Source organism: Emydura macquarii, unplaced genomic scaffold (assembly GCF_026122565.2).
Source record: "Emydura macquarii macquarii isolate MOO-44397 ecotype Brisbane River unplaced genomic scaffold, CSIRO-AGI_Emac_v2 contig_554, whole genome shotgun sequence".
NCBI lineage: Eukaryota > Metazoa > Chordata > Testudines > Chelidae > Emydura > Emydura macquarii.
In genome coordinates, this window is record NW_027130691.1 from 12,134,224 (window position 1) to 12,161,807 (window position 27,584).

General features: G+C 37.9%; 1 protein-coding gene across 9 annotated transcripts in view; it reads left to right on the forward strand.

The window, feature by feature from the left end:
- Nucleotides 1-144: 144 nt before the first annotated feature.
- The window catches only part of EP400 (E1A binding protein p400), a 62,512-nt gene continuing 35,072 nt past the window's right edge, over nt 145-27,584 (forward strand). For 5 of the 9 annotated variants that reach the window (XM_067539788.1, XM_067539791.1, XM_067539790.1 and 2 more), the window contains exons 1-23: nt 214-238; nt 832-1,018; nt 1,904-3,256; nt 5,323-5,433; nt 9,419-9,506; nt 9,907-10,014; nt 10,719-11,107; nt 11,458-11,760; nt 12,517-12,702; nt 14,348-14,488; nt 14,603-14,681; nt 14,945-14,997; nt 15,656-15,713; nt 17,002-17,091; nt 18,719-18,826; nt 19,583-19,776; nt 20,325-20,502; nt 21,918-22,054; nt 22,463-22,632; nt 23,444-23,618; nt 24,659-24,795; nt 25,466-25,652; nt 26,743-26,909. In XM_067539788.1, the coding sequence (XP_067395889.1) occupies nt 1,934-3,256; nt 5,323-5,433; nt 9,419-9,506; nt 9,907-10,014; nt 10,719-11,107; nt 11,458-11,760; nt 12,517-12,702; nt 14,348-14,488; nt 14,603-14,681; nt 14,945-14,997; nt 15,656-15,713; nt 17,002-17,091; nt 18,719-18,826; nt 19,583-19,776; nt 20,325-20,502; nt 21,918-22,054; nt 22,463-22,632; nt 23,444-23,618; nt 24,659-24,795; nt 25,466-25,652; nt 26,743-26,909 (4,382 nt within the window). In that variant the 5' untranslated portion in view covers nt 214-238; nt 832-1,018; nt 1,904-1,933. Of the gene's footprint in view, nt 239-831; nt 1,019-1,903; nt 3,257-5,322; nt 5,434-9,418; nt 9,507-9,906; nt 10,015-10,718; nt 11,108-11,457; nt 11,761-12,516; nt 12,703-14,347; nt 14,489-14,602; nt 14,682-14,944; nt 14,998-15,655; nt 15,714-17,001; nt 17,092-18,718; nt 18,827-19,582; nt 19,777-20,324; nt 20,503-21,917; nt 22,055-22,462; nt 22,633-23,443; nt 23,619-24,658; nt 24,796-25,465; nt 25,653-26,742; nt 26,910-27,584 lie in introns of all 9 variants that reach the window. The other 4 variants (XM_067539789.1, XM_067539792.1, XM_067539794.1 and 1 more) reach the window with 4 other exon arrangements.

Consider the following 27,584-nt stretch of genomic DNA (forward strand, 5'->3'; position numbering starts at 1 on the left):
TGGCCCACCCCGGCCGGCCCGCTCCGGCTTCGAGGCGCGCGCCGCCGTTGCTGAGGGTCGAGCCAGTGCGCATGAGTAGTGTGCGGAGCCGACTTCGAGGCGAAGGGACGGCGTTCGCGGTTTGTCCCCTGCCAGCGCCGGTAGCGGATGTGTTTCTCTCCCTCCCCCCCCCCTTCTCCTCCGACGGTCCCCAGCTTCCTGTGAGGAGGGAATGGAAAGTGCGGCCCCGGCTCCTGGGGTAAGCGGGTGCCCGCTGGGGGTGCCGGAGCGGTGTGCGCCGCGCTCCCCTCTGCCCTGCTCCGTCCGCAGAGCCGAGCAGGCCCGCGGCTGAGGCCGGGCCCTGGCTCCGGGGCACCAGTCCCACCTGCGGCGGGAGGCTGCGGAGCGGGCCTTGGTCTCTGCTCCCCCCTCCAGCCCGCGGGGGTGGGGGGCTCACCAGACCCCCTGCGCAGCGCAAGGGGGCACGCAGGGGGGCTTCCCCGCAGCGGGCGGATGCGGGGTGGGGGTGGGGGGGGGGTTGATGTGAATTCCCGTGGCCGTTAGGAATTACGTGTGAAGGGAAATTCACACCCCCCCCCCTGGCTCCGGTTTCCATCTCCCCGCTGAGCAGCATCCTCCCGCTGTGCGCTGGCTGCAGCTGTGAGCGGTGTGGAGGAGAGGGGTGTGTGTGAGTGAGAGAGAGAGACACACTCGCATGCTGTGCGAGTCCCTGGGACATCCAGGACCGGTCTCTACAGACAGATCTCTCTCCTCGCTTTTCAGTCAGGAGGTGGGATGTGCTGGTGAGGTCTCATCATCAAGGGTTTATTATGCATTTTCATTTACTTGTAGATTGCTGTCAGTGCTTACCGTTTTACAGACCATTTAAAATAACAGGTTGTAGGACTTTAGAATTAACATAGCCAGCAACCATGACCAGCGATAGGGAAATGAAGAGGCCTGGCCTGCGGTAGAACACATACTTGTATGCAGTGAAGTATTAGAAATGGAACTGCAGTCTTCAGAATAAATGAGCAAGGTACATTTTGCAAAATATTAGCTTTTTAAAAAAAATTCTTTTGCTAATTTGCAGTGCCTGGTTTTTGGCAGTAGGTCTCCCTCTCAGTGTACATTAGTGATACTGTATTGGAATGCTAAATGACTTGAAAACCGGAACATTTTTCACTTGAGATAATTTTGTCCAGTAAATAGCGTTTTCAATACAATTAGATTTTGAGTTAATTTTGTCTTATTAAGGTGTTGGAGTTGTGAAGGAAAGAGAAGGCAGCATTATATATCAGGTACAATATTCTTCCAAACTTTAAGTCACTTGGAAGAGAGAGAGATTTTAGTGACACATTTTATTTGTTCTTATAGCGAGAAAAATAACAAGTAGTAGTGCGTTTCCACCTTTCACCATGAATTCTCAGCCTTTGATCACTGAAATGACCTGTAAGTTTGTACAACCAGGATTTGGGTAAAGTAGTGTTAAATACTAATAATATTATTGAAACTTCAGAAAGAACTGAGCCAAATAGTTTAGATATGTTCAAAAATGGAGCCTTCGTTCCTTCTGGATATTCCACAAAAAATGGAAGAAGAAAGTGGTCTTTGAACTCTTTCAACTCAGCCTGGTTAGGCAAAAGAGGAACGTAAAACTTGTAATACCATCTTGCTGTTGGTTATTCCAGAATGTCTAAGCTAGCTAGAGAGTAAATATATTTGGGGTATTTGTGTGTCAGATCATCCATATTTTGAATAATTGCATGAAGGTTGTTTAAATTAACTGTAAAGTTAGAATGGGTTCCTAATTCTGAAGCAGAAAAACTTCTTAATTCTTAACTAAATGTGTATCTTCTAACAGTCAGTTACAAAAAGAATATCTTTACCTTCACTAAATTTCTGCTTTTATGTTTTTCTTTAGAATTTACTTTAAAAAACAAAAAAGGTGAAAATGCACCATGGCAATGGTCCTCAGAATACTCAGCGTCAGCTCCAGAGGTCCAGATCCTTTACAGGCAGTGAGGGAGAAGAGCAGCAGACAAACTTACCACAGTCTCCTGCAGCTTCATTTGCTCCTTCTGCAAGCCCATCTGCACCTCAGTCCCCCGGTTACCAAATACAGCAATTTATAATGAGTAGAAGTCCGGTAGCTGGGCAGAATGTGAACATCACACTGCAGAATGTTGGACCAGTAGCATCAGGAAACCAACAGATAACGCTTACCCCGCTGCCAATACCAAATCCAACGTCACCAAATTTTCAGTTTAGCCCTCAGCAAAGGAGGTTTGAGCATGGATCTCCATCGTATATTCAAGTTACTTCACCATTGCCCCAGCAGGTTCAATCTCAAAGCCCTACACAACCCAGCCCTGTACCAGTGCAGTCATTACCAAATGTTCGGGCAGGCACTCCAGGTTCTGGCTTGGGTATGTGCAGCCAGAGCCCTACTAGAGGATTTGTAGATGCCAGTGTGCTTGTGAGACAGATCAGTCTGAGCCCTTCAAATGGTGGACACTTTGTATATCAAGAAGGTTCTGGAATTGCACAAATTGCTCAAGGAGCTACAGCACAGGTACAGATTCCATCTGGGGCATCTGCAACTGTACGAGAACGCAGGCTTTCACAACCTCATTCACAGACTGGTGGCACCATTCATCATCTTGGACCTCAAAGTCCTGTAGCCAGTGGAGCAAATATGCAACCTTTGACAAGCCCAGGTCATATTACAACTACGAACTTGCCACCACAAATCAGCAATATTATTCAAGGGCAGCTCATGCAGCAGCAGCAGCAGCAAGTGCTTCAAGGGCAGCAGTTGAGCAGATCCATAGGATATGATAGGTCTTCTGGTGGATTAATAGCTGGAGTTGGAGGACCACCTGCTTTTGGAATGACATCACCGCCCACTCCCACCAGCCCTTCACGAGCCACTGTACCACAGGGTCTGTCTAATCTTCCTCTTACTCCTACAGTAAGTACAGGAGTGAAAAAACAACCTAAAAAATTGGAGGAGATTCCACCTGCCACCCAAGAAGCTGCTCAGATGAGAAAGCAGTGCTTGGATCATCACCACAAACAGATGGAGATTCTGAAGGAGACTTTTAAGGAATATTTGATTGAACTATTTTTCTTGCAACATCTTCAAGGGAATATGATGGACTTCTTAGCTTTTAAGAAGAAACACTGTGTTCCATTACAAGCATACCTTAGGCAAAATGACTTGGACCTTGAGGAGGAGGAAGAGGAGGAACAATCTGAGGTTATCAATGATGAGGTAAGAGATTTATTGTTTTAATAATTTGGAATAAAACATTCCATGAAATTGTGGCAGTTGGATACCAAAGTATTAGATGCCTTAGAAATATCTTAAATTTTATTTCTGATTGAAGCAACATAGCAGACTTTTTAATGTAGATTCTGAGAGATTTATAATTTTGCTATGTGAAGATTGAAATTGCAGGTTGGTTTGAGCATGCAATTGGAAGCGTATATTTTAAGATTAGAGGCAATTTAATGGAAGGGGAAAGAATTAGTGCATTGAAGGAGAATACACTTGTTTTTTCATTATTCAAGTCCCACACACAAAATAGTTAAGATCTATCCTAAACCCACAGAAGCTGGAAATTGTTGCAGGAAGCATGTTAACTTATCAAAAATGATTATGTATCATAGAGTAATTTTAGTTTATAAGTTATCATCTGTAATACCTACATTTAAAAAAAAACATGAAAAACAACCTTAACTTGGAACTTGGCTTTTGTCCAAAGAATTTATAGTTTGTGCATAAAAAATCAGTTTCCTTTTTTAATAAAACAAAATATTAAAGTTCCTTGAGTTAATTCAATGCTTAGTAATGGCAAGTGACTTGAACCAAGTACGGTGTATACAGAAGATGATCAACTTTTCCTGAATAGTTGTAGCAGTGCATTATTAATCCTGACCTGCGGTATCCCCTGTATTCTATTTGGGTGGCCTAAGCAGAACCTGTCTTGAGCAGAGTCTGACAGTGATGTCATGTTTGGCACAACTAGTGAATTGGCACCACTTGAAACTTTTAAGTACCCTTTTAAAAATCATGTATCCAAAATATGGAAGAATATGTATTTGCCAGTTTGAAAAAAATTCCATTAAAAATACTTAAGTATGTTTGAAATGTATATCATAGTTCCATATATCTTCAATGAAAAATTGACGAACCTTTAAACTAAAGGATTATTAGTGGCCCACTCTTTTATTTGAATTTGCAGATGGATCAGAAGTTGTAGAACAATGTGTAGCATCTAATATGTTTGATGGGAGAAGAAATTTAACTGACTAAGATCAGATACTGATAATTTTGAAGGAATAATTTGTTTCTGCACACACTAACAAATTGTGGTAACAGGATGTTTGGGTTTGTTTTTTTTTAAATCAGCAATGGGTGTCCATGAATTATTCCATGTGCTTTGAATTTTATTGTCAAATTGTTTACCTGTTCTTGTTGGTTTATTTTTTTGTCATCAGCTGAAACAGCCGGGTATGTTGAGCTCTGTTGTGCAAATTCAGGGGCAGATCCTCAGTTGGTAAATTGACATAGGTCTTTTGAAGTCTCTGGAACTTTGACAATATACCCCAGCTAAGGATCTGCCTCTCTGTCTTTTGGGTTTCAAGTTTGCTCACTCTTTTTAGTTCTAAGGCACAGTTTAAATTATAGAGACAGTTATATTTCTGCTATACTTGAACATCTAATAGCTTGTGAAAGTTGTTAATCATTTTAACTGTTGGAGGATGTTGCAAACTGTGCCAATAAACTGTTTTGACTGTTCTAACAACAAATCATGGCACCTTTTGAGTATGTTCTTTCTTTGTATTTTGGTCTTCCTCTCTTTTATTTCCCCCCTCTTTATCACCTTCTGCTAAAGCAATGCACCTCATCCCTTGCCTGGAAGGGCTGGTCACTTTGGAAATTAATGAGGAAGAGAGAATGGTGGCTATGCTCATTGCTTAAATAAATGTTGGGGCTCTCTTGAGTTCAGACTGTCTGTCATGCTAATTTGTTGTCAGATAGGAACTGAGATAAATTTAACCCCCACTGTTACTTAATCTGGATTTAAGACAGTTCTCCAGTGGTTAGAGTCATTGTAGATAGTCTATCCCTCACTCTGTTCTGCTATTAAAAGTGCAACAGAACTCTTTAAAGTTGTCTTTGTTCAAAGCAAACTACACTGATGGTCATTTAGTATTAATCCCCTCTTCAGTGAGGTGCCATCAGTACAGTGCAAAACAGGTGTGCTGATCAGTTTTAAAAACTTTTTAAAAGAAAATGATTCTCCCTTTTTTTTTCAAAATATTTTCTCTCAGGTAAAGGTTGTGACAGGAAAGGATGGGCAGACTGGTACTCCTGTTGCTATAGCAACCCAGCTTCCTCCAAATGTTTCTGCTGCTTTTTCATCCCAGCAGCAACCATTTCAGGTACTTTTAAATGGTTCTAAAATGTAGTCTCATCCCAGATTTTTTTTCTTCATTCAGATTTGATATTTCTTAGCAGAATTCGTATTTTCCCAAGAGCCCATCCGTTGTCATTTAAGACAAACAAAAACAACTTCAAATCTTGAAATGCATTAATGTTTATCCTGTGTTGAGGAAGTTAAATCTTTCTTGTCTCAAAGTTGCTGGCTTATTTCATTAACTTTCAGCTTGAATGTTTTTCACTTTGGTTTGTTTGTCGTTTGTTTTCCTAATGTATTTGGTTCATTTGTGCATTCTGCATAGTAGTAGTTTGGATTCATCTGTCTGTGGTATTGTAATTGTGGATTTCTTTTCAACTTCTTTTCTTTTTTCTTTATTGATTCAAGGTTTTTGTATATGCCTGCACGAGGTATTAGATTTTTCTTTCTCGCTATACTTTTTCTACCAAAAAACTTTAAAATGAGTCGTCATAAGTACTTCAACTTCTATAAGAACTTACCTCACTTTCACTAGATTTATCATGGATATCAGCTAGAAGAAACAAAAGTGTTTAGACAGAAGTTTGTTTTTGGATGGGAGCACATTGAAGAAGGTATCTAAAGGGAGGAATGTCACCTCTAAAGAGAACTAGTTATGGGTCAATGGAGGTTCACTTTCAACACAGGCTAGCTTGTGTGTTACACCACTGTCCTCTGCTGGATATTTCTGATTTGTTCCAATGTAACCAACTGTTGCCCTCTTGCAATTAATTGGCCCACAAAGGATAAGCCTTAATTCTCCTATAGTGGAAATATTATCCTTTGTCTTAAATGCTATGCACTCCTATTTTGGTGAAGAAGATCTTTAATAGCAAACTGTACTTGATGGCCATATATCCTGCCTGACCTTACAACTTGTGCAACCTCACTAACTTCATTCAAGTTCCTGTGGGGTTTTAAGTCAAGACAGTATTGACTGTATTCACAAATATAATTAATACTATGTAAATTTAACTTAAAATTATTTGTAAAATATGTTTTTAATTTAATTAAGATGTTTGTTTCAAGTGCTTCTTAGTGTGGCCAGTAATTACATAGATTTTCAAAGGTTTTGAAAGTCCGTCGTATATCACCTTTTGTTCAATCCATTAAAATATATACATTTGAAAACATTGTATCAATTAACTTTGTATAACACTTGGGTGTCGGTAAGCTCTGCCCATACTAATGACATCATAGTTTCCATAGGAACTAAATTACTTGAATATGAAAATAGCAGACACACACTAAAATATACAAAGTGCTGTGAGTAATTCCTAAACTTTTAGCAGAAAACACTATATTATATCCCACATCCTTACATCTTCTGTCTGTATTGTTGCTGTTTATAAAACATAGTAGGTATCCTGATCAGATCTGTCATTGAATTTTGAATGTTGTAAACTACAGTTAGTTAAGATTGTTATGGTGGACATCCTACCTAGTAACAATATAGTACCCAGAACTATTCATTATTTTAAGTAGACTTAGAACAGTTTATTTTCTAGTGCCAGTAGTGTACAATTACACTTTTCATATAAAATATATTCTTTGCTTTCAAGAGCTTACACTCAAAATTCAATAAAAATAGCGTTAATAAGTTGGAGGCATTCAGATACTTAGTGTCAGTCTAGAAACCTAAAACAAATAGATGTGTAAATTGAAGCTGACAGCAGTCAGTCATCAGTAAATGAAGGGTGGGTGAAATAAATGGGTTTTAGAGTTGGCTTTGAAGGAGGAGAGCTAGAAAAACATTTGGTGCAAATTGTGTCTGAGATGGAGATGTTAATCAATTCTATGTAATTCTATGGTTGTATAAAAAGTGTGCATTCTTTATTATAACACATTATTTGAAATCAGTCATGTTGTTCATGTCTAAATTATCGTACTTTGCCAAACATGACTGTTTGGGCTGAAATTTTCCATGCCAAGTGTCTGCTTCAGACTTGAAACTTTTTTGAAAAATTTCATTCATATTGAATGTGGCATATTACTATGTGTTACTATAAATTAAAGTAGTGAACTAAAAAGGAAACAATGAAGGCAAGACAGTTAATCCTTAACCATATGAGTACTATATTGGATGAGGACATAAGCCATATAATTCTGTGCAATGTCCACCATGCTTACATAAAAATTCTTAACTCAGATAGACATCTTAATACCATACACATACCAATACGATGGTCAGAAATATCCATCTATTATCCCTAAACGTGGACAGGGTCTTAATAATATGTGAGGATGAGCAGAATACATGCTATAGTACTTAAATACAATGGGATGTTACAGACCTATGTGTTTTAGATATGTGTGTGTTAGTTTACTACTAACTGTACAATAGGACACTGAAGATTTTTGGACACCTACAGTTTATTTCAATATAGTTCTATGTTCACTTTCTTATGATTTATTTATATTTGTATGACTATATATATATATATATATATATATACACACACACACACACACATAAAAAGAGGGGAGGAAGGAGAAAGAAGGGGAATTCCTTAGAGCATGGGGGTTGTGAATAGAGTAAATGTTCCATTTGAGAAATTTGGTATAGATGTATTTAGATATACAAAAGGTATGTTTATGATATGTTGTGATAAATCCTTTGGGAAGTGCTTACTACGCATTTGTACAATTGTAGCCACTTTCAAAAACCAACTGAACTGAGAGAACTTCAGAATGGTAAATTAATTACTTTTTAAGGACTAGCATAATTTCTTCTTTTAAAAAAAAAAAAAAGAAAAAAGAAAGCTGTTTAAGAGCTTTCTTTCGGTAACCTTTATTTTTTGCATAGTTAATCTCATAATAGAATATGTGGTGATAGCATGGATGCTAAAAATGGAGACCTAACAATCTGATTTGGAAATTCGCACAAAACAACTGTGCACCCATAAACTCTCCTAGACTTTAAGTCTCACCAGCACTTCTGTGAAATAAAAGAGCATGTAAATGATCATACAAACACCCTGCTTTACTTTAAAATTCCTATATCCATTTCACCATCTGTGCCATCACATTCTAGTAGTTAGCTGCTTATGTTTAATAGTCAGCTGCAGTAAAATAAATTTAAGTCTGGGATTCAGGAAAGTGGAGTTGAAATTTGCATCTCGGTTGAGACTTTTTTATTCCATATTTTTATTCTGAGCAATTTTTTGGCCACGTTAAACAATTGACTCGTGGGTCTCAATCCTGAGGCATGCCAGCTGCCAGTTTCTGTTGAAGCCCACAACGTGACGTTGATGGCCTCGTAGTAAGCTTAAACTCTCTTCAAGATCCAAGTTAACTTCATTCATGTGCTTTCCCATATGTGGCATACAGAATTAAAGTTAGCCCTGCATACTGAAGAAAAACTGTCAAAAATAAATTCTGTATTATATGTTACCAGTTTTGATGGTAACTGATACTAATAGTAACAAGGGCTGTTTCTCCCAGTCTAACTTGCCATCTATTTAACTCTGTAGTGAAGTAAATGTATTCAGTTTTTGACGTGTCTTTCTTTAATGCAACAGCCGTGTGATGATGTATGCATTTGGTTGTGACTTCAGGCAGATGGCAGGAGGAGAGAGGTCTTATATAAATGTAAATGTTAATAATGCAAGGAGCCCAGAAAAATAATGGCCAAGTACATTTCTTCTCCCACCCCATTTCCCTAGTTTTAATAGCACTTTCCTTGAAACTCAAAACTTATAAGACCTATAATTGATTTCCTCTTCTTAGTTAACATAATTATCTTGAAAGCTGACTGAAAGACTGTCAGGTTCACTTTATATAGCGTTGTAATAGGGGTATTTAAAAATTGCCTGCAGATATTGAATGGGTCTTACTCTTTTGAGTATACAATCATTTTGAAGAGCTAATATTGTGAGTACAGTGAATCCAAAGAATATCTAACTTCACATGTTGTTGTAAGGGAAACTGATGAGATAGCTGAACTTTTATGATTTTTGTTTTTTTAATAGCAAACACATACAGGGACTCCAGTAACGGGGACTGTGAATACCATAGAAATTGAAGCTTTTAAGAGACAGCAAGCACTAACTCCAGCAGGTATGTTCTTCTTAAACCATTTAATTTTATTTGGAAAGAAAATAGAAGACCCACTATTGCATGATTATTGAAATGTAGCTTTGTCTCGCTTTGGCAGTTGCCAGATCCTTTGGTCTGTCTGTTGTGACGGGTGGGGTGCAGTGTGTTCCACTCACCACAAATAGGACTGGATTTGGCAAATGTAGAAATTAACAAGTCTGTCATTTGGCAGAGGAAAGTGAAGATGCCCACCTTGAAATGTAAAGGAACTCTGCGCTTGAAGCATGTTCCTCATGAAAGCTTCACATATGTAGTAGAGTTGTAGCTTTCTGAGCTGATGTTGAAATTGTATAGTAGTTTTGCTTTGTAAACTGAACCCATTCCATTATTCCATGCCATAAATGGAATTTGAATATCACAGATTCGTCTAAGAGACCACGAATTGAAGTGGGCCGTCATGGGATGGTTTTTCAGCATCCAGGTGTGGCTTCAGGAGTTCCTCTACAACAGCTAATGCCAACAGCACAAGGTACTGTCACCACATGCCAGTTGCAAATTAATTTAACAAGGAAATGTTAGTGATGGGACTAGAAACTTAGGCTCCTAGTCTTCTGAGGTCCTAGTTCCACCATAGATGTCTCCTTGTAAATTAATTCTTGGTATGCAATGCCTGGTTTGTTTAAGGAGGTAAGTGACAGGCTCCAGTGGTGCATGTGGGCATGGAAATATGTCACAGATGCTGATTGAAAACATGGTTAGCTTAGGCACTCTGGATCTAAACCATGGGTTTGTGAAAAAGGTACATATGCAGTATATGTGACAAATGTTGTTTTTACTTCATTACTGGTGTTAGTTAACAGACAGTCATTTTTGGTCCAACTGTGTTTAATGTACAGTATCTTCAGTGTATAAAAATCAATGGGTTTTGAGGTCTCTTTAACTCATCAATAGTTGAAAAACAAATTAGGAAATCCAGAAGACAATTTAGTAAAGATAATGCATTTTATTGTAATTGACTCTTATTAAAAAATTGCTGGCTGCGTTCCTTTGCATGATAAATTGTATTGTTTAGTGTAATGATGATTTAATTTTTGTTATTGTGATGTGGTATTTTCAAAGTGATGGTATCTTATCGCCAAGTAAGTAATGAGTCAAAATATGTTGGCAGTCTAACTGCTTTCTCGTTAAAGTTGTAAAGAAATTCATCTGTGCTGATTTCCTCTTGCTTTGCAGGTGGAATGCCTCCAACTCCTCAAGCAGTACAGCTCACTGGACAGAAACAAAGCCAACAACAGTATGACCCATCCAAAGGGCCTCCTGTGCAGAATGCGGCAAGTTTACACACTCCTCCACCTCAGCTGCCAGGGAGGCTGCAACCTGCTAATGTCCCCATAACGTCTCTCCCAGCTGCATTGCAGCTTTCACAGCAACAGCCACAGATAGTAGAGTCTCCAGCACAGTCCCAGATTCAGGTGAAGACCCAGCCACAAAGTGTACCCGTCACTTCTGCTCCACATAGCCAGCTCCCAGCACCACTTCAACAGCCGGTTCAGCCAGCACTACATATACAAGGACAGACACCAACACAAGTGTCCCAGCCACAAGCTGCCGTACAGCAACAGGTATGTAAATATAAATGTTTGTGTGTAAAATTCATCTAGTGTGAAAAGCTTACCGCTAAAACAACTCTTGTTGCAATAACTGGCAGAATGGCAGCAGTCTGTTTTATACATATGTGAAAGGTGTTAAATGGCTGAAACTTTTAAACTCTGCAAGACCAAATAAACTGATGTAGATGTAGCTTGTTGAGTAAAAGAGTAAAATCTTGCCTGGTAAAGCATTTTAAGTGTGGTATTGCTAGTGATTAAAAGGTCAGCAATTGGCCAACACATTCTATTGTAATGCAATGTTAGATAGTATCTGATCATAAAGTTCATTATCTCTATATCTAACAAGTCTGTTTCCTGCGCAGACTGTGACACTGACACGACCATCTGCAGATACTGCCCAAACTTCTCAGCGTCTTACGGCGAATTCATTGCCACCTACCTCCTCTATCCCACCAGCAACTCTCTCAGGCACAGCACCACTTTCTTCGTACCCAATACAGACAAACAGAACCTCTCCAGCAACTAACAAGTCACTGTCTCCTATTGCATCAAAACCCCCAGGCTTAGCCGTAACTACAGCACCTAAAACACAGAGCCCAGCTCAGAATGTAGCAGTGTTACCACAGGACAGCTCTCAAGACAAGCTTGCTGAGCAAGTAAAGCTGGTAAGATATTTTCTTTCAGAACCTAAAGAATACTGACAACAAGAAAGGTTACATTGTTGAGCTGTTAATACACACAGAATTTTTTTGCTTGCATTTTTTGGGTTTTATATTTTATGCACTTTATGAAACCAAAGGTAAAACTGTTAATGAAAGCAGTCTACCTTGCTAGATGCAATTTTCTTTGTATTTTCATCATACTGATCACTCCTGATCACTCAAGATGTGCTGCTGTGGTAAGATAACTTTTCTAGTAAAACTGAGCCATGTCATGCTGCCTTTTTAACGGGATCCTGGTAGATCTTGTTTCTCCTGACAGCTAAGGAGGTGTTGTAGTGAAGGAGTCTGTCCTTTACTATCTAAGGAAAATATAATAAAGTTCTGATTTCAGTAACAAAGGATAGTTCAATGTAGTTTGCATAGGTTTTGTAAGTTGATTACTATGTTTTCATGTGAGCGTCTGTCTTTTTTGTATTATAGAAGGCACTTCGTTGAATACAATTTGAACTATTGTAATTCTTGTTACAACTGAATCTCATTGAGTCTGTTAATTTTGTTACTTAGATGCAATGCCCAGATTTGATTTGTTTCCCATGGTGTAGTGTTAAATTTAAAATTGGTTTATGATTTTTGGACTATAACAATGTTTTTTATATTCAGCTACCATCACAGCTGCAGCCAGACAGAGGCATTGAATATTGAAATATATTTGTACACGACATATCTGTGGAGGGCTTTTTGTTTTTTTGTTTTTTTTAGGAAAATCAAATCCATCAACGAATAGCAGAGCTGAGGAAGGAAGGCTTGTGGTCCCTGAGACGATTGCCCAAACTCCAGGAGGCCCCAAGACCTAAATCTCAGTGGGATTATCTGCTAGAAGAAATGCAATGGATGGCAACTGATTTTGCTCAAGAGAGAAGGTGGAAGATGGTTACTGCCAAGAAGGTACTTTGGAAATACGTTTTTGCAGAGAAATAACTGAGCTTGCTGTCAGCCATCTTTGTAAAAATGCTATTGAAACAAGTATTTTGTCTAGCTCTGATAAAATCCTTATGTTTTTAGATAGAAGGGAGTGACAGGAGAATAAAGTCACCTAAGTAAGTGGCCTGATTTTCAGAAGTGTTCAGTACCTAGTGTCTGCCATTGACTTTAGTGGCAAATGTTGGGTTCTTAGCAGTTCTGAAAATCAGACCACTTATTTAGATGCATCAGTAAGGATTTAGGATCCTAACATTAGGCAAGTTTGAAAATTGAGGCCATTTGTCTCACATCAGCCACTCCTTCCACTCCAACAATAAATATATAACACTTTTATTACAAATAGATATACATATTCAGTGGGAGCTGTTGATTTGTAATACTTTGTTCAGTTCTGATCAACCCATCTCAGGAAAAAAAATAGCACAAATCAAAGGAGTTCAGAGACAGGCAATGAAAATGAGGTATAGAGAGGTTTCTATATGAGGAAAGTGACCACTTTTAATTTAATTTAGTTAGGAGAAGAATAGGAGGGAACCTGAATGATGTAAAATAATGAATAGTACCGAGAAGATAAATCAGGTACTACTGTTTACCTGTATTCATAATACAGAAGCAAGGGAATAATTGGCACTGAAAGATAAAACCTGCACAAGATATTGTTACAGAGCAAGTAGAAGTCAAAAAAGAAACTTCTGTAGATGAGCATAGTTAACATTTGGTAAGTTCATTTTAAAAAGGACTATACCTCTTAACACTTCAGTACGTAAACCAACCTTGGGCTCGCAGGGCTCAGGCTGTGGGGCTGTTTCATTGCTGTGTAGACTTCTGGGCTTGGGCTGGAGCCTCTCTGGGACCATTCCACCCTGCCAGGTTCTAGAGCTCTGGTTACAGCCTGAGTCCAGAAGTCTATGCAGCAGTGAAACAGCCCCACAGCCCAAGCCCGAGTTGGCTTGTGTGGGCCAACTGCAGATTTTTCTTTGCTATGTACACCTGACCTCAGTTCCTAGGGATAGAAAAAAAATTCCTATCAGGGCATGTTGTTCCGTGGTTGTCCATTGTGTGGATTCTTAAACCTTCCTTCGAAGCATCTGATACTGGCCTCTGATGGTGACAAGGTATAGGACCACTGGTTTACTTCAGTATGTCATTTCCTATTTTGTATTTTAAATTGTTATGAATTCAGACCTCTTCTTCTCACAGGCAATATCCTAATGCAGTTCACCACTTGGTACCTTGTTGTTCAAAGATTTTAAATTTTTTTTAATCAATATGGATTTGAAATACTTATTTCACAAGAAAATTCTAAAATACATCTTATAAATTATATCTATAACCTGTCAGGACTTAATTTTTCTTTAGTAAAGTAGCCTTAAGGTAAATAAGACCATAATCTAGTAAACTTTTCTATCTTTTTTTTTTTTAATTTCATCCTGCTTACTTTTCTGACATAGAAAGATTATAGAAATATTGAAGAATAATTAGCCCATAGGTGTACTGAAACTATGCCACAGTTAAAATCTGGTTGATGGGTAAAACATGTAACTTTAAGAAATGTGGTGATATGTATTCGGAGGAAACCCTCATTCAGCATCTAATCGTTTTTTATTAGATGGTGAGAACTGTGGCTCGTCACCATGAGGAAAAGAAACGTAATGAAGAGAGAGCCAGAAAAGAGGACCAAAACAAGCTAAGGTGTATTGCTGCTTCAATTGCCAGAGAGATAGAATACTTCTGGTCAAATATTGAACAGGTAAACTGTGCCCTTTAAAAAGAAATTCTTTTCATTTGTGACCGCAAGATTGTTTTAAAGTCCTTTACAATCTGAATGGTCTAATCACATTTTTGTTGCATTTCTATATATTAGGTTGTTGAAATAAAACTGCAAATTGAATTTCAAGAGAAAAGGAAAAAAGCATTGAATTTAAGGAAAAGTTCAAATAAAGGTAATTGTATTTCAGTTTATTAAAACTGGAGTATAAATTAATGGCCCACTCTATGGTTTTTACATACTTTCATTTACTTACTCAAGTATGGGGTCTCATCTTTTTGTCAGTAGAAATCCAAACTGTGAACCATGTTATTTATTGTGTTTTACTGTTAGACTTTGCTTGTCTTGATGGTTTTTCTCATGGATGCAATTAAATGTTAACATAAGAAATATAAAGTTGCTGAGTAACTATTGGATGTCTGTGTAATAATTTTCCAGGGAAAGATACAAAACTTGTAGAGGATATTTCACTGGAAAAAGAAAGTGAGGTGGTAAGTCTCTTTTGGTACTTACTCTCAGATTTATTCTAAACGTTACTGCTTCTGTGATATAACATTTCATTTTTTGTCATTTTCAAATAAACATTAAAGCTGCTCTTTTAGACTGACCCAGAAATCTGTTTAGTGTCAGTTTGTGTAAGTTTCATGCTGAGTTTTTGGCCTTAAATAATTCATCATTCAGGAGAAAAAAACACAGTATATTGTCAGGAGTCATTGAATTTTCTGAATTTTTTGTGTGTCTGAGATTGATAATATATTACCTTTTGAAAAGAGAGTTAATGTTTATGAAGGAACCAGTAAGAGCTTTGAAGCATCCATTCGAGTGTTTAGGATGAAAAAGCTGTTTGGACATTTTTAGACAGAGTATTATTTACCCAGTCACATATACAGGCTCTGATCCTACAAAGTGATCTCTGAGGTGAACCTTTATACCTGCATAGAGTCCTATTGACCTCAGTGGGATTCCAGTCATATGGATGCCTTTGACTTTGGTCAGCTTATTATACAAATACCGGTATGGATAGCTAGATTTTAAGGAAGAGCTGGATGGAGATTTAGCCTGCTCCTGTCCTCTCTAGGTCTTTCCTAGGTAGTCAGTATATTGGCTTTATATACCATGCGTTTGAACATTTAAATTATTTAATGCTAGGGTTCACTGTCATCGGGAAGGAAAAGAAAGGCAAGCACATCCTTGACTGATGAGGAAGGTTAGTCACTTTTCAAAACTGTGTCTACTGTGCATGGAGTAGTTGTCTTTGGAAGTAAGTGTGTGTGTGTGTGTGTGTGTGTGTGTGTGTGTGTGTGTGTGTGTGTGTGTTGTATTTTATTTTATTTTATTTTATTTTATTTAAAAAAATATGAACACCAATTTTCACCTGCCAATCCAGATACCCTATATATTTTGCAATATAATTGCCAGCCTCACCCACTTCTTGGCAAAGATTAAATAGTAGAGTGAGGTGCTTCAATGCGGTTTTATTACCAAGGTTTTGCTACTATTATGTATTGTACCCAATCCCTCCGTAAAGATCCAAGGAAAGAGATGAATAAAAAAAATGTTGGTGTTAGCTTTTTCCATCATCTGCTGCTTATTTGTTAAAATAGCAGCTGACTTGAGCTCAAATTGTCACTTTAAGAACAAAATAATATTTATAAAGACTTCTTAAAGGCCTGGATACTGGTATTGCTAGAACTGGGGAGTGGAAGAAAATTTTCCCTCATCAGTATATTTGATTATATTTTTTCTTCCTCCTCTTCTTCCCCACTTCTCCCCAACCTCTTCAGTTGTTTTTTGCACTGCTTTTTCAAGGGGATTGCTATCCTGGATCAGACTAGTGGTTCACCTAGTTTAGTATCCTGTTTGACAGCATACAAGCTTCTTGAGAGGAAAAGCTCCTGCAATTGGCAGTTATGGGATAACCTGTCCCCAGAGAAAGTTTCCTTCTAACACTCAATAGTTCGAGGTTGGCTTATGCCCTGAAACATGAAGGTTTCTATCCCTTCCAAACCTCTTTTTTTTAAAAAAAAAAAAAAAAAAAAAAAAAAAAAAGTAAAAGTATAACTGTAACTCTGGATATTCTTGTTATTCATATAAATATCTAATCCTTTTTGGAATCCTGCTAAGGTTCTCAGTGATATCCTGTTGTGTTAGGAAGATTCACAGATACCTAGATAGTAACTTGCATGGCTTTCTGAGCTGGTAAGTGAGATCTTATGAACCTGTACACCTCACTAGATCATAGATACGAAGGAATGGAGATGCTACAATCTATGTGACCACTTATCCAAAATTCAGCAATTATACTGAGAAGAAGGTAGCTTAATAACCTTTCTCTCTTGCTAAACTCCACTCTGACATCCAGTGCCTTTGACTTGGGAGTAAACTCCAAAACAGGTTTAAACTGGCAGATCTATTATGTATGTAGAGTCATACTCCTGATTTTTTTTTTTATAGTTTAACTTAGCTACCTTTATAAATGTGTGTTTTGGTGTTAGTTGAAGATGAAGAGGAGACAATTGAAGAACAAGAGGCAAAAGAAGGAAATATAAACCATCAAACCGAACTGTCTAACTTAGCAAAAGAAGGTAGGTGTGCAGATTGCTGTGGACACAGGTTTGCTACATAATGGTGGGGTTTGGAGTAATAGGTGAAAATATATAGCAGGTGTTTGCAAATATGATAGCTATCAAATGAATGTTTGTTTTTCTGAATGCATTCAACTTTCAAACTATGTATAGTTTGCATTTGTGTGAGTGTTTTTGGTTGTTTTTTGATAGTGGACTGTGGTGAATGTTAGTGTTTTAGGGAGTGGTATGTATAATGACTAGCTAATTCTTAAGTAATTTGTTTTTATTTAGATGTTGTTCCTATACAAGCTCCACAACAAAAGGCTCCCATCTAAAGCCCCAAGTGCCCTTGACATACCTTGAAAACATAAGAGCATTGGAGATGCAAAATAAAAATTGACTAAAGTGGCAGCGCTTGTCCTTCTTCCCTGCTTCCATGATCACTGGTCATGTGAGCAATGCTGCTTAAAACCCTCCACAGCACTTTGCCATTAGATAGAAATCTCACCTGGCCTCAGTTGTCTTGTCTCTTCACCAGTGCTTGCTCAAACAGAATGGCTTTGCAGCAAGCCTGGAAGGCCAGCATATTTGGTCTATTTCAGATCTTGACAGGATAAGCATTCAGAGGGAAAGAGGCCTTTCCAGTGAACACTCTGCCAGTAGCTTCCTCCCTTTCATAATATTATTCAGAGGCAGGTGCATGTCAGTGCTGTGCAAAATACTCCAGAGAGATTGCCAAACAAGCCTGCTGTTACCTAAGGGTCTTGTTCATAAGTAATGGTAAAGGGGAGTGTGAGATTGACTGGTGGATTGGTGTGGCGGTGGCAGTGATGCGGGCACTGTACCGATGCATGGTGGTGAAGCGGGAGCTAAGTTTTTGGACAAAGCTCTCAGTTTACAGGTCATTCTATATTCCCATCCTCACCTATGGTCATGTCCTTTTGGTCATTACCCGAAGCTCGAGATTGCAGGTACAAATGGCGGAAATGAGGTTGCTCCGCAGGGTGGCTGGGCTGACTCTATGAGATAGGGTGAGGGACTCAACTATTCAGGAGAGCTTCAGAGCAGAGCCGCTACTCCTCCAGATCGAGAGGAGTCAGCTGAGGTGGTTTGGGCACTTGATAAGGATGTCGCCTGGTAGGCTTCCTTTGGAACTATACCCACTGGGAGGAGGCCCTGAGGCTTACCCAAGACACACCGGAGGGATTATGTCTCCCAGCTGGCCTGGGAACGCCTGGGAATCCCCAAGGAGGAGCTGGAACCTGTTGCAGAAGAAAGGGAGGTCTGGTCCTCCCTACTCTCCATGCTGCTGCCGCAACCCTCACGAGGAAAAGCGGCATAAGGGAAAAGAAGAAAAAGAAGAAAAACCTGCTGTTTTTTAATGCTGTGATTCCCCTAAACAATAACTGATTGTCGTATTATATAGTGGGTTTGTATTGCAGTAAGAACCTACTGGGTTGAGTCTACTGATTTTAAAAATGTTGCTTTCCTTCCACCTGTTAGTTATCTTTAAAATCAATTTCTGAACTGAGTATTGTGTGGATTACAACATATCAAGTGTCCTTGATTATTAAAAAATCATGTTATTGATAACTGCTAGTTTTTAGTATTAATATCCTTATATTTGTTCTTCAATAACTTTCAGCTGAATTGCCTTTGGATGACTTAGTAAAGATGTATGAAGGTGCCTTTTCAGAGAATTTTTATTGGCCTCAGCCCAAGCCTGACAACAAAGAAGATACCAGTGAAGAAGGTAAGTTTATTTTTCTTTTCTTTTTGTTAGAAGAAACCACTAACATTCGTGCCGAAATCAAATGATTGTTCACTAGGCTGAGCTTATCAAGATGGTTCACGCTATGGGAGAACATACGTAAAGTCACATCTGAAATTAATAAAAAGTACAGTACTGGTGTCTTATAGGATTGTATGAAATGAGGAATTGTTTTGTGGCTAAAGATCTGGAAAGGGATTTGGGAGCTGTGAGTTGTATTCCAGGCACTGCAAAATATTTTCTGTATGACCTCGCAAAAGCATTTAATATCTTTGTATCCGTTCCCAATATGTAAAATGAGGATAATATTTCCCTACTTTGTAGGAATGTTGTGAGGATAAATTCAGTAACATTTGAGAGGTGCTCAGAAACTATAGTGAGGGTAGCCGTAGAAAAGCCTATAAATAAAGTTTACTGTTGTACGCAGAGTGGCTGCTTTTCTTATCATTATGTGTCATAGATATTGTTGGTCACAGGATTGTGCGGTCTGGATTTAGTTTTAGGAAATTGGGAAAAGCCAGAGGATTTCTTAGAGAGAGTGTAAAAACTTCGTTATGTGCCAATAGCCCCTACAACCTAGTTAGTGTGAGCATTCAGAACACGGTGCTGAATTTAACTTGATTTTCATTTTATCTTGGCTAAACAAAAGACAATAGAAACAGTTAAAACAATTTCATAATTTATTTCTGATGTTTTATGTCTGTGTGTAAAATAATCATGAACTTGCATCTTATGTAGAATTGGAAGGCCATACAGGAGACCAGGAGAGTCTTCAGAAAGAAGTGGTACTCATAGATTCACTTCTCAGCATTGATCAGCATAAGAGTGTAGAGAGAACAAATGTTGCAAAGAAACACACAAAAGACATAACAGAAGTTGCTGCAGCTGCAGAAGCGCTGTTACCTAAAGGGAGTGCTCGTATCTTGACAGTGGTAAAGCTTCTTATTTTCCATTGCAGCATGTTTGTTTGTCTGTGCATAAAGTTTTGTTTTTTTTTCTTTTTTAAAGTTTTAGCTTTAAAATTGGAAATACTACATAAAGTACATAAAGGAATGTCTTTTGTTGTTCACCTTTTAGCCAACATAGTATTGGATGCAGCCTCGTACCCTGGTTTAATGAGGAGAATAGGACTGACTGGATCTTGGGCTTAGACAATTCATTTAATTCCTCATTGCTCAGTTTCTCCATCTGTAAAAGTGTATAGTACCTCATAGAGGGTGTTGTGAGGCTTAGTTATGAGTGGGTCAGGATCTTCTACAAAGAATGCTAGAAGTAGAAAGCTAGTGTTGCTGTTTCTTCAAGAAATTTTACAGCATTTTTAATGGATTTTATTTTTTTTAACAGTCAGTGAATAGTAAAATATCTTCATAATTATGAAATCATAGCAGGGAATGTTTGTTTGCTTGCTTCCTTGAACTTAATCAAACTCTAACCTTTGATCAAAAGCAGCGACATGTATGTATATATTCTTTTGGTACAGGTAAAATATAATACTCCGTCATTATTATATGGGACTCTTAGAGAGTATCAGAAGATTGGGCTGGACTGGTTAGCAAAGCTGTATAAAAAGAATCTCAATGGTATTCTGGCAGATGAGGCTGGGCTTGGCAAAACGGTGCAAGTCATTGCTTTTTTTGCACACCTGGCTAGTAATGAAGGTAAGCTAATTCTGCTGTTTCACACAACTTTAATTCAAGGTAGACCAGCATTAACATAATAAATCACTGTTTTGCCTGTTTACAGCTGTCTTACAAATTTCTTGAAACTTTGCCAACAATTGTGGTGATTCCTTTCAAGAATATTGACAAAAAGTTGGTAGTTTTAGTCACTTCTTGAATAGCTACTGTAACTTGAGTAGCTACTATAAGTGCTGTTCTCAAGCATTCTTAAGCTATTTCCTTTTGGTTAAGAAAAATGCTCAAGATACTCAAAACACTTGTCAGTGTTCGATAATAAGATGCATTACGTTGTATAAGGGATTGCAGTTTCCTGGCTTCCTCTATGTCTGTTTGCCTTGGTTTGAAAGAGGTATTCATCTCCAAAGTGGTGAAGGATGAGGTATTTATAAAGCTCTTTTGATGCCTGATTAAAGGTGCTGCAAACTATTATCTGAACTTTAATACACATTATTTACAAAGAAAAAAGAATGCTAACTTCCCAAAGATTGCATCTAATGTGCTGACCGCACTCCTCCTCAGATTGGCACAAGTCATTTCTAATGTACCTCCAATCTGGGTTTTTCAGTTATGATTTGTGTTTTTTATTTTAAGTAGTACTGATACGTCCCAGTCAAAAAACTGTTGGGGTTCATCAAGGGCAGAATTGTATATGCAGCACACCTAGTGTTCTGGAAGCAAAAAGCACTATTCAGATACACTGAAAGTGACTCAGGATTAGATCTGCTACTGTTGAGAAAGGGAGATCGGTGGGGATAGGATCGGTAGGAGCCAGCTGCCAGCAACAACAGAAGCTAGTATCAGAAGGCAACAAATTAAAAATGTGCTCTGGACAAAATGAGAGAGAGAAAGTCCGTCTTGCTTCATAATCCCTTTGATTCTGTGGGTTCAAATCAGACTTTGGGTAATGTATGGACAAGGAGGATTATGTTAGGAAAAACCTATTTATATTGAAATATGACACTCAGGTGCCTTTGTTGTGTAACTGTATATACTGTTCTAGCAGTTAACAGCCCCTTGTTCAATTTACTGTTCCCCTGCCATGGATTGGAGGGCCAAATTTTTTTAAAAATCTCCAGTTTTAACAGTATTTAAAGAAAAAAAAATCAAAATTGCATAATGAACAAATGATGACTCAATTCTTTTCTTAGATTCAGCCATTAATGAACAATTGCAGTTACTGACTTGCAACCTTGAATTACAGCTCTGCATTCTCTAACTAGTTAACAATTATTCTTATCATAGTACTGTATTGATATTAGTATTGGCTCACACATACTTTTAACAATGAATTCAGTACATGCAGCTCTTAACTTTAAGAGCAGAAGGGAGAAAATGAATTTTAACGATTTTATTCCACATCTGTATTGTCATCTGCTTTATTTTTTCTCCTGTAGGTAACTGGGGCCCTCATCTCGTTGTTGTGCGGAGTTGTAACATACTGAAATGGGAGCTTGAATTGAAACGCTGGTGCCCTGGATTGAAAATTCTTTTGTACTTGGGCAGCCAAAGAGAACTTAGAGCAAAGAGACAGGTATTCTATTTTGCAGGGTTTATTTTTAGTGGTGACTAGATCACTGTTTAAGTACACAGATTTATGCAGCTTGTTCTTGTTGAGATATAACAAGAAATGAGTAATGAAATGTGGGGTTCTTGCATTTACCAAGAGCTTCTAATCCACACATCTCTTTGAAAATCCAAGAGAAGCAACATGGTGTCTTCGATATTGCACAATACATGCAGCACCTTACTTAATTCCTGGACCAACTATAGTTTGAAGACCAAGATTTGTTTATAAATCATTTGGGATGCATTTTTTAATAGTTGCTAAGTGGATAGCATGCAATCATAATCACTGAAATTATGCCATTACTTTTCTGTCCCACTAGTATTAACAGTTATATGTATTAACTTGTATGGATCATTATTTTGGTTTTTGTAGGAATGGATGGAACCCAACAGCTTTAATGTATGTATCACTTCATACAAGCAACTGTTTAAAAGCAACCATGCCTTCATGAAAATGCGATGGAAGTACCTAGTTGTAGATGAAATGCAGCAAATTAAAAACATGACTGAGAAGCACTGGGAGGCACTCTTCAGTCTCCGAAGGTATGGAACATATCAACAGTTTTTCCTTTATGTGGCTTTTAGATTAGTTTTTCTGTTAGGAAAAATTTGTTCTGCATAAAAAATTTTTTGTATCTGCCTAGTTTCTTATTTGGATAGTACGTTAGTTACACGCTGTAAAGTTCCCTTTACTTGAGCAATCAAGGTTCAGAGACCTGCTCAGCACCCTGTGATAGCAGCTAACACAGCACTATAGATGCTCTGTTCTGGATCTTGACGTGCTCTAGCAGAAATATTTCCTACAATTTTTTATACTGGGGAAATGAGAAACTAGTTTGCTGGATAACTGCTTTATTTTGGATGCTTCACTAAAATTGCATGAAAGCACCAATGAGTGTGTCACAAGCCTTAAGATGCTAAAACATTTGTTTCTAAAACTATTTTTATTAAAACACTCAAGTAGACAGGAAACTCTGTAGTTTAATGTTATAACTATAAAGGTAACTGTCCTAAATGTTAATATAATACTGATTCATTTAATCTTAATTTCAGATTTTAATAACTAGTATTAGTCTTCACCATTACGACTGACGCTTTCAGGCAAACTGATTATTTACTGAAGAAGCAAATATTATTGGAGGCAATGCTTAGGGAAAATGTGGAGTTAGTTTTATTTTTGTGTTAATTTGGTTTATTGTGGTTACTGAGTGTTGTTGTGTGGTAAGGGGTAGTCATTTTCTTTTAAGTATTTTGTCAGATATCCAAAGTGTTCAGATAAGTATCTCATTATTTTATTAAAAACTACCTAATTGTTGAACCTCATTACTTTTTTTTTTTGTCTTATTGTTCACAGCCAGCATCGTTTGCTCCTGATAGACACTCCTTTGCGTAACACCTTGATGGAGTTGTGGACTATGGTGCATTTTCTAATTCCAGGAATTTCCAGATCTTACCTAGATTTCCCAGTAAAGGCAGCCAATGAGGAAAATCAGGATTATTGCCATAAACTTGTCATAAGATTACACAGAGTATGTTGTTTAATTATTTTCTCATCTTTGTTACTTCAGTATTCAAACACAGTTGACTCTGGCATGGAGGGTTCAGATTAATTCACAATTCTCTGCCTTTTTTTAACACTTGGATCAGTTGATACAAGAACTCCTTCTATAGGAATTGTGTTGTACATTGATCAAAGCATTATGTCCTATGTGGGACACTGGGCTGAAAGTATGGGGCCCAGTATTTATACAGCAGGGATCTTCCTAAGCCACGTGTCCCAGGGAATCCAGTACAATCACTAGTAAAACCTTAAGAAAGACTTCCATGTTAAATTTGGCTTTTTATATGATGCCCACAAATTTTCATTGTGTGCCACAGAATTTTATAGTGACAGAAGTGCATTTTAGTTGTTGGGAAGAAGCTGGAAGTTTTGAGAGCTGAAGAGGGATATTGTGGGGTGTTGGCACCTAGGACAGTATGGGGTGGAGGTTTTGATTTTTAGTCTCCAAGAAAGCAGCTGAGGCTTTTCATACCAAAAAAGGGATGAATCTCCTCTTTCCTCACTCCTTTTGGGCAGGGTTAAATATGAATGTGAAGGAAAGATTTTGAATTCCTGTTCCTCTCCTTGGCATCCATGTCACCTTAAGGCTTGTCTTCACACCCGAGTTGCAACAGTTTAACTAAATTGTAAATTGTAGTTAATTTAAATTATAAATCAATTTAGTTAAACTGATGCAAACTTTTGTGGGCACTCATAAATTCAGTCATGCTAGGGTTAAATTATTTTAAATCATCAAGGAATTGATTTAAGTTAAATCAGTATAAACCAGTTTTAAATTGATTAGGTTTTGCTCTCATTGAAATAAAGACACACCTTTAGTTAAACCAGTGCAACTGTAGCGTACAGTAGGCCTTACTCTGCCCAAATTTCTGCCACTGGATGCAAGAATTAGTGATGATCATGATAGCTCATGTGTCTGCGCATTATGTCTGGATAATGTTAGCTTTAAGTTGTCAAACGATATCTTTAATGTGAAGGAAGATTTAATTTATTATGACATTTTTTCAGATGATTCAGCCATTTATTTTGCGAAGATCAAAGAGAGATGTTGAAAAGCAACTGACAAAGAAATACGAACATGTGCTCAAGTGTCGTCTTTCTAATCGGCAAAAGGCTATGTACGAAGATGTCATATTGCAGCCAGGGTAAGGAATTCAAATAGCAAATTAAAAAATATTATGATTCTACTCCTAGGACATAAGAAGTTTTTTAAAACTTCTTATCCAGAGTGGTTGCATTTAATATTTTTCCTAATCGTGTCATCATGACCAAAGAATATGACATAACTCATCTGAAATCTCTAACGTTCAAGCCAGATGATATGATGGGCTTTGAAAAAAGCAACCATTTACCTCTGGAAGCCTAAAATCGAGGCTGTTTTGAGGATAATTCTTATCCGCTGTGGATGATTCTCCAAACCACAAAACCATCAGAGTTCAACAGAAGAGTCAGTTTGTGCTCAGGAGATGTCCAGGAATGAAACGCTAAGACTAATGGTGTGGGTAAAGATGCAGCAGATTGACAGAGTTATGGGGTGCGGAACCTGTCTGCTGAGACTATTTCTGGCTTTAGGCTGTATCCTTGGTTCCTCAGTTTCATGATAATCCCAAATTCACGTTCACACATTTTGAAGCTATATTATGTTACACTAAATACTCCTGAAACTTCTCTCCATTTAAAACTTAAATATATATTCAGATTGCTATGTAACACATGACACTTCAAATTCGGGCCCTATAAGTTCAATGACGTTTCTTTCAGGCTTTATAAAAACTATGCTTAAACTGAGAAATTTACATTGTTTTTATTTGCTAGAACCCAGGAAGCTCTTAAAAGTGGACATTTCGTCAGTGTCCTTTACGTTCTGATGCAGTTGCAAAGGATTTGTAATCACCCTGACCTGATAAATCCCAGGCTTTCCAGCTCCTCGTATGTGTCCAAAGCATTAGAATATGGAACTGCTTCTTTGGTACTAAAAGCACTAGAACGGGGTCTTTGGCAGGTGAGTGGAAAAGTAAACTGTTTAAAAATTGCCCTTGCAGAATTTAGTGGAGAAAGCATCAGTCTCTTAATTATGTGTGGGACTGTGCTTCAAGCCAATTGCAAACTGTAAGTGGAATGAATTTGCTATTTTGAGTCTCCCACCTAACTGAACGCACATTTACTACATCTCTCATTCTCCCTACAGTTTGAGTTTTACGAAATGGTTGAGTAGTAAGCTGCCTTTCATGTTCCAGCTGTCTGAAGAAAAATTGGCTTCATTTTGCATTATTGTTATGTGTTTTTTGTCTTCGGGAGCTTTCCTATGCCCAAAAACCACTATTAAATAAGAAGAAAATCTGGATACCCTGTGAAGCAATATACTTAAGTACAGGGTTTCAGTTAGTTTTTCTGCTTTCAGGATTTATAATAGCTAGAGGACAGTAGGACTTTCTTTTTTAACACACGGGTGAGAGCTTTCTGTTCAGTGCATTAATGTTCCTATGTTAGCACAAATGGTGATGCTTTGGATGGCTTATTGCCAAAGAAGCAGTGTTGCTCTTGGGGATGAGCAAGGGAAAACAATCTCACATAAGAAAGCAGTCTAAAAGATGAAGTCACGGTCCCTTTGGATGGGTTTGTTGCTGTCTTTGTGTGTACTATGCCTACATACTGATTGGCATGTTAAAAAGACAGTTGAACATTTTTCCACATGTTAAAAATCTGTTTGCCTTGTAGTCCAATTTAATATTTAAAACCTGTATTTCTTGGTATTTAGCTGAATTGGTGATATTTGAAATACTAAGAAAACTGCAATTGATTTCCATAACCCTATCAATTTAATTCCTCTCCTAGTCAATTTAACACTAAAGATGGGAATGTCAACTGTATGACCAAAAAATACCTGGAGATTTGGTGTTTTCAGTTTAACTTTAATTAGCTAAAGTATAATTGTGATTTTTTCCGTTGAAATATATACTGTAAATAAGCAATGTTAGTTTCACTTTAAAGGGCCAAAAGGCGAGAGTCTAATTATTCTGTATCATTTTTGCTGAACTTTATTATTTTTATGTGCTGACTTTGTAAACCTTATTGTTTCACAATAACTCTAGGATACAGACAAGTGTCTTTTTGATCTGATTGGAGTAGAAAACAAAATGACTCACTATGAAGCGCAAGTGCTGCCAAAACAAAAGGTGACCAGAAAGCTTATTGAGGAGATATACAGCTCCCCTCATCATCCAGCCAGACCCAACTCAGTGAAGCTCAAACCAAGCAGGTATGCCCAATTTTATATGAAAATACTGTTCTTTTGAGCTATAATTTTAAAAAGAAAGGCAGTTGATTTCAAACTTGTCCGAAATCGTCATCACTGAATTCTACCTGTATCTGATTTATGCTTCCATTGTATTTTCAAAATGTTTAATGTTTAACCATGAAACTGATTTAGATTTTAAGATCCCTTCTGGTAATGCATTATATTTGCCATATTACATCATACTCTGTATTTATTTTGTTGGTATTGTATGGCACACTTTCAGCTTGTTTGCCCTCAAAACTTGGATTTTGGTTTAGTAAAGCACGTTTAGGGTGCTAATATACAATGATAAGAGGGGTTGATTTAGTTGCCTCGGGAACAACCACCATACATCATTATGACATGATGCACTTTCACGACTTGCATGTGGTATGGAGCTGCTTTGTGAAACACAAGATGCAGGCCATGTTTATGCTGCACCGCAGTGCGGACTGTGGAGGTGTGAATGCAGAAGACACCAAAATATTGTGCCCTCACTGCCCTGTGTAGGTGCAACTAAAAGATGCATGATTTATGTTAATGTATGTTAATAGCAAGTAGGTACCTTTTAGTTCATGCCAGCAGCATCCATGTGGGACAGTGAGAGTACAACATTTTAGCGTGCTCTGCAGTTCACAGTCTCACAGGCCACATTGC